This window comes from Oratosquilla oratoria, chromosome 27 (assembly GCF_046742065.1).
Source record: "Oratosquilla oratoria isolate Oo_2021 chromosome 27, ASM4674206v1, whole genome shotgun sequence".
In the NCBI taxonomy this organism is placed as follows: domain Eukaryota; kingdom Metazoa; phylum Arthropoda; class Malacostraca; order Stomatopoda; family Squillidae; genus Oratosquilla; species Oratosquilla oratoria.
In genome coordinates this window covers 37,285,034-37,292,533 of record NC_134803.1, presented here as the reverse complement: position 1 = coordinate 37,292,533, position 7,500 = coordinate 37,285,034, and the positions used below count along the sequence as shown (strand labels likewise).

Below are 7,500 nucleotides of genomic sequence, written 5' to 3'. Positions count from 1 at the left end.
GTGATATTCTTCTTTGTCATGACGTCACTTTGATGACGTCACTATGGACCCGTGACGTCATCAATGGGAAGACAATAAGATGCCCATGATATGATGGACAAAAACTTGACTTTTCCAGGGATCCTTTAATAGGGGTCCCTAGGGGCATGGGCATATCCCTATGCACTGACATGGAGGGCATACACGTACCTCCGTCGTACCAGGGCATACCTGTATCTTTGGGGCATCATATCGTGGAAGCGATGGGACGCATGTGTAACTAAAGGCATTAGGGTATGCCCATACCTGGGAGAAACAGCCACCTAAAGAGTAGTGGAGAATGCCCGCATGTAGAGGACAGTAGGACATACCTGCACCAACAGGGTATTGGGGCATATCCGTGCCTACAGGGTATTGGGGCATACCCGTGTCTACAGGGTATTGGGGCATACCCGTGCCTACAGGATATTGGGGCATACCCGTGCCTACAGGGTATTGGGGCATACCCGTGCCTACAGGGTATTGGGGTATTCACGCACATAAAAAGATAGTGTATGTGTGTGTATGTGTGTATGCGTGTGTGTGTGCGTGTGTGTGTGTGTGTGTGTGTGTGTATGTGTCTGTGTGTGTGTGTGAAGGAAATAGGGTATACTTAAGGTATGAAGTATACTTAAGGTATGAAGGGGTATGAGGGGGCATGGGGGGATGGGGGTATCTCTACCCCTAAAGGGGGGTTAGGGGGGGTCACCCGTACCTAGTGGAAAGTCCTGAACAAGACAACTGCGCTGAGGGCGAGCGGGGCGAGCAGGCCGAGCTTGGGCGTAGGCATATGGGCGGGTGATGAGTAGTCGCGGGTTTGACACGCGGGCGGGCAGACAGGCGTGATGGATTCTACAGAAACACAAAGAGAAGACCATCAGGCGTAGCTGAGTCGAGCAGAGATATGGTGGAAACAGGAGAAAATATATAATGACGAAAGGTTAAAGGTTGTGATAATCTTAGAAGTAAAATTGGTTATGGTAGAAGACGCAGATAAGATGGTTATGGGGGAAATATATAATGGCGAAGGTAAATGTTGTACTTAGGAGCAATAATGGTCATGGTAGTAGAAGACGCAGGCAGAGTCAAGGCTAAGGGTATAGGAAGTACAGTCACAAGAAAAAGTTTTGACGCACCCAGATACATAATACAAAACTCAAATTCTGTGTGTAACGATTGTAAGTTAAGCACTTCATAGGGAAATACATCCCATACAAAAAAAAAAAAAAAAAAAAAAAAAAAAAAAAAAAAAAATATATATATATATATATATATATATATACATATATTTATATATATATATATATATATATATATATATATTATAGACTGTGGGGGGGAAGTAGCATGTTTCAAAACTTTTCCTCGACTCTGAACATATAGTATTGCATGGACATTTTGTCATAAATATTAGGAGTACTAATATGTGGGACTAGTTAGGATGAGTGTGCTTGTTTTGTAGACAAGGAAAACCAGTAGCAGTATCACTTGTCGTAGTAGAATAGTGATAGTAGATGTATCACTATAACTAGAAAGAGAATAGTAGTATCATATTTTGAATAGTAGCAGTAAAAGTGTATAGCAGTAGTCAGGATAGTCGAGAATGAATATCATTGTAAGGTGTAGTATCATCGGCGAAAGTATCAGTAATAGTAGTAATAGTAACAAAATTACCTATATTACTAGATTGAATAGAATAACAATTGTAGTAGTAGTAATAGTACTAGTAGTAGTATCATAAGTAGTTATAGTAGAGAAAAGTATCATAGGCTGTATAATCTGCTGTTTCTGTGGAAACTGTTTAGAAGAGAAAGAGAGAGAGAGAGAGAGAGAGAGAGAGAGAGAGAGAGAGAGAGAGGAGAGAGAGGAGAGAGAGGAGAGAGAGGAGAGAGAGGAGAGACAGAGATAGATAGATTGAGAGAGATAGATAGATAGAGTTGTGGGGTCCTTAACCAAAGCAGTCAAAAAAGAATTAGGAGTTTAAAAAATGTATAAATAAATAAATAAATAAATAAATAAATAAATGAATAAATAAATTTGTCATAGCAGGAGATGGCAACGGTCATGAAATGGGAAATCAAGGGCTGCAAAAACCGTCACAATAGATAATGATTCTGTTACCCAAAGTTCAACAACAGTAAAAGGAAGTCGTGCAAATGGATCAAATGAAGTAGTGACAATTTCAACACACACTATGGCGTCACTGGCAATGACCTTCATATGGCAGTAGTGGCCATGATCAGGGGAAAGACAATTTCTGGTAAAAGTATATATATCGACACACACACACACACACACACACACACACACACACACACACACACATATATATATACACACACACACATGTATATATATATATCTATAATACACACACACACACACACACACACATACATATATATATATATCTATATATATATAATACCCACAGACACACACACACACACACCCACACACACACATATATATATATATATATGTATATATATATATATATATATATGTAGTATATATATATGTTATATATATATATATATATATATATATATATATAGTGTATGTGTGTGTATGTGCGCGCGCTTGTGATTCAACAGTCTCGGATCACGTGTTGGACTCTTGAACGACAGCTATTACCCTTCCAGATGAGAGCTCAAAGCTCAAATATGGGTAATGCTGTAACCTTTCTCTCGTTCTGTCTCTCTCTCTCTCTCTCTCTCTGTCATACATACACACACACACACACACACACACACACACACACATACACATCAATTCTTGCCCACCAAAGGTGGAGTGCTGGCTCGTAGTGCAGCGATGCTGAAATTCTCAACCCTGGGTGAGATCGAACTCGGTGCCACTACACCATTGATCCGTGTGTGCGTTTGTTTGTGTGTGTGTGTGTGTGTGTGTGTGTGTGTGTGTGTGTGTGTGTGTGTGTGTGTGTGTGTGTGTGTGTGTGTGTGTGTGTGTGTGTGTGTGTGTGTGTGTGTGTGTGTGTGTGTGTGTGTGTGTGTGTGTGTGTGTGTGTGTGTGTGTGTGTGTGTGTGTGTGTGTGTGTGTGTGTGTGTGTGTGTGTGTGTGTGTGTGTGTGTGTGTGTATGTGTGTGTGTCTATCCTTTAAGTCTCAGATGAATTAAATTGTCTAACATTAACCAGAGCAAGATGGCCTATGAAGAAAATCTTTCGGTTTCCTCAAACTGAATAAAATCATTTGCCATGAATAGAAAACAAACCCACTTTACTGCCTCTGGGACTTAAAGGATTAAGAAATGTTAATGTATTTGGTTAATTTCTATATACATCCGAGAAGACCGGTCCTCTTGGGTATAGAACGATGCAAGTGTATCTTGTGGTGTAGGGAGACAGAACAAAAATCCACGTGGCGGTAGGTTGTATACACAGGTAACTATACATAAAGATGGACAGAATATGGAGGCGAGGTGGGAGTAGAACTGTAAAATCTAGAGTATGGTGGAAACATTTCTGCCACTTAGGTCTCCTTCAGTGAGACGTTCGGACATGAATACAGCGCTATACTCTAGCCTTTTAAAGTTTCACTGCCACCTCATCTCCATAAAAACGCTGATAAGTAAATGGTACAGATATGAGGATATGATACCAGTAGCAAGAACGAGAAGTTAAAGTATCGTAGAAGTCAGGGGGAAAGAAGTGGCAGTATTTGCAAAATAATAAAAAGAAGAATAAAAAAAACAAAAGGACAAACGTCTGGTGTTCTCAGGCAAGGGTGGAAAGCGGGCGGGGGGTAGATGTGGCCAAAGATGAAAAGCAAAATCATTATCACATATAGTTCAATGATTCTTCAGACATATGTACGCCATAGAAATGCTGCAGGCGAAGGTTCTAGAAGGTTCTAGAAGGTTCTAGAAAGAATGTCTCTATGAGGAGAGGGAGAGGGGGTCGGGCTGGGTCGACCAAAGACTGCCTGTGGGAGAGTGGGGGAGACTCTCACAGGAAAGTGAAGCTTTGGCGGTGTTGAAGACGAGGAGCGGCATTTGCTAGAAGAGAGAGGCGGTCATACATACATATGTATATTATATATATGCAAGACATGAAATGCAAACAAGTGCAAGGCTGGAGGTGTCGGGGAGTCTGATCACAAAAAGACTGAAGTCTTTTGAAAGGTCTAACGCATCTGGCAAATATTCATGAATTTGGTTTTCTATAGCAAATGCACCATCGGGATTTTTAAATCTTTACAAAAAAAAAAAAAAGAATAAAAAAATAAAAATAAAAAACCATGTGGTAAAGTGGGGCAATCTGCTAACACGTTTAATCGAGGTTTTTGACTAGTAAGTTATTATCTTTTCTCTGATTATTTTTTTTTTTAAGAAGAATATCTTATGACATTTTTTGTCTAACATAGAATAATTTATTTATTTGTTTATTTTTACCAGATTTTTTCGGCCAACAGATGATCTAGAGAAGTTTTCTGACAATATTTTCGTCATGGTCAAAAGAAGACCAAAGATTTTTAATTTTTATTTGAATTCTTATAAGACCTTTTTTTTTTCTTTCTTTGTCTATAGCACACATGCATTCATACCAAACCTAAGACACAAATGTATCTACATTGGTCATTCACGTCATCAGAAGGTTTTCTTACCAAATTTTACTGAAACAAACAAATAATCTACTTTGCCAAGTTTCTGGAGCCAAATTGGCATCCTCTTCGAGGCTACATGACGTCAGACAATTTTATTCATGTGAAGGAGGAATCCGGGAGAGAACAGGTCCCAATCATTCAGGACATCGTTCAAATCCGGATCCATTTACTCGGATGAATAAAATCGTGTGAAATTAGCTACAATAAAAAAAAAAACTACATAGTTACAGCGTTGAAAGAGTGGGCGTTACGGCTACAGTAGCGTGTCTGAACCCAAGAATAAAGGAGATAGGATCTACGATAGTGAGAAAATACTTGATTTATAATTTAGACATTAATACAATATATGTATATATATATATATATATATATATATATTATATATATGTATATATGTATATATATATATATATATATATATATATATATATATATATATATGTATATATATATATTTTGATGGTACATGCTCTTTCATAATTCTGGAGACACACTAGAAGACTGTTACGAAATTATCACATTAAAACCTCTTCTGAATGACGTTTCACAATGGAAATACATTCAAAGTGTCTTGCGTCCCTCTACAGGATCGCACGTTCTCGGACGTTCCCTCCCAGCACGGAAACGTTCCTTACGGGACAAACGTGCCTTACCTTCTAACGTTAGTACTGCACTGGACTGGCCCAGGATGTTAGTCGCCATACACGTGTAGTTTCCGTACTGCCTCTTCTCAACGCTCAAAATTCGAAGCGTCGTGTCTGTGTACTCGTCGGCTGTGGCGAACTGGGAGATCCTGACAAGAAGAGACGAAGAAAAATGTCAACAGTGGGAGTTGATGTGGTCGGTCTCTCTTTTGGCAAAAGATATATATATATGACCTCGTGATATATATATATATAACACACACGAACCCACAGTCGGAGAAAGAATAAACTTCGAATAAAGAATAATCCTATATTTCGGCTATCAACTGTAGCCCTTTCCTGAAGAGGGCTACAGTTGATAGCCGAAATATAGGATTATTCTTTATTCGAAGTTTATTCTTTCTCCGACTGTGGGTTCCTGTGTGTTATCTACAAATGTGCTACTACATTTCTATTTAGAAAATATATGTATATATATAATATATGTAATATATGTATATATATATGTATATATATATATACCCACACATATATATGTATGTGTGTGTGTATGTATGTGTGTGTGTGATTCACCATGGACTTGGGTCACGTGTTAGACTCGTGATCGACAGCTATTTCCCTCCCGGAAGAGAGCTCAGAGCTCCTATATATGACCAATCTATGGGTAATGCTGTGACCTTGTACGCACTCACACCCGCCCACGAGTTGGAGTAACGACTCGCAGCGCAGCGATACTGAAATTGTTTCAGCCCTGGGCGGGATTCGAACCCGGACCGCCGTAGTGGCGGCCGGGAACTCTAACCACTGTGCCACGAGTCGTGTGTGTGTGTGTGTGTGTGTGTGTGTGTGTGTGTGTGTGTGTGTGTGTGTGTGTGTGTGTGTGTGTGTGTGTGTGTGTCACTTGAAATATTTTTTTTTTATTCTGTCTAACTCCAAACATTTATATATATATATATATATTTATATATATATATATATACATATATATATATATATATATATATATATATATATAAAATGGATGTTTCCTACCTGTTGAGGAGATGGCAACCTCACGCACGCGAATAAATGATCGATTATTTCCTATTTACCTCAAAACTAGTTTGTATTCCGGACTCAAAAACTTTCTCATCCGATTAACCACGAAAGTTTACTTTTAACTGGTATAACAGTTTAACCAAACCCACATTGAACTTAAACCTTACAGATACAAACCACTTCTCCTATCACCATCCCTGTTGGGAAAATCAGCTGAGGTGACCTGAGATGACCTTAGGTGACCTGAGGTGACCTAAGTTGTTGGGAAAATCATATGAGGTGATCTGAGGTGACCTAAGTTGTTGGGAAAATCATATGAGGTGACCTGAGGTGACCTAAGTTGTTGGGAAAATCACCTGAGGTGACCTGAGGTGACCTAAGTTGTTGGGAAAATCACCTGAGGTGACCTGAGGTGACCTAAGTTGTTGGGAAAATCACCTGAGGTGACCTGAGGTGACCTAAGTTGTTGGGAAAATCACCTGAGGTGACCTGAGGTGACCTAAGTTGTCTCACCTGTAATGCTGGTTGTTGACGATGGTTTCGCTGTTATGGATCCAGGAGATGGCTGCCGGCGGGTAAGCCTCCACGTTGCACTCGAGGTCCATGTCGTATTGGAGGGCCTGCAAGAGAAGAGGAAGACAGGTTGTGACTTCAGGCCGACGAAGAAGAGGGAGAGGATGAGAAAGTGGGAGAGGAAGAAGAGGAGGAGGGAGAGGAGGAAGATGAAAAAGAGGAAGAAGAGGGAAAAGAAGATGGAGGAGGAGAATAAGAATAATAATAAGAATAATAAGAAGAATAAGAATAAGAAGTAAAAGAAGAAGTAGAAGCAGAAGTAGAAGAAGAAGAAGAAGAAAAATAAGTAGTGATTTCAATCCAGGAAATATACATACATATATATAATATATATATATATATATACATATATATATATATATATATATATATATATACATATATATATATAAATACACACACATATATATATATAAATATATATATATATGTATATATATATATATATATATATATATATATATTTGAATATCTGGGGAGCAGATTCTCTTGTATGCATGCATTGTTAAAATCGACAGCGTTAGTGAGGTTTCAAACACTAGGATTATAGCAAGTAATAGGGATGTACATAAACTTAAGCTCCTAGAAGCTATGTTTATC

General features: G+C 38.8%; 1 protein-coding gene across 1 annotated transcript in view; it reads right to left on the bottom strand.

The window, feature by feature from the left end:
- The window catches only part of LOC143039805 (uncharacterized), a 95,840-nt gene that overhangs the window by 2,829 nt on the left and 85,511 nt on the right, over nt 1-7,500 (bottom strand). Inside the window, exons 11-13 of the mRNA XM_076210053.1 lie at nt 6,841-6,947; nt 5,299-5,438; nt 734-870 (exon numbers count right to left, since the gene is read on the bottom strand). Of these exons, the coding sequence (XP_076066168.1) occupies nt 734-870; nt 5,299-5,438; nt 6,841-6,947 (384 nt within the window). The remainder of the gene's footprint in view (nt 1-733; nt 871-5,298; nt 5,439-6,840; nt 6,948-7,500) is intronic.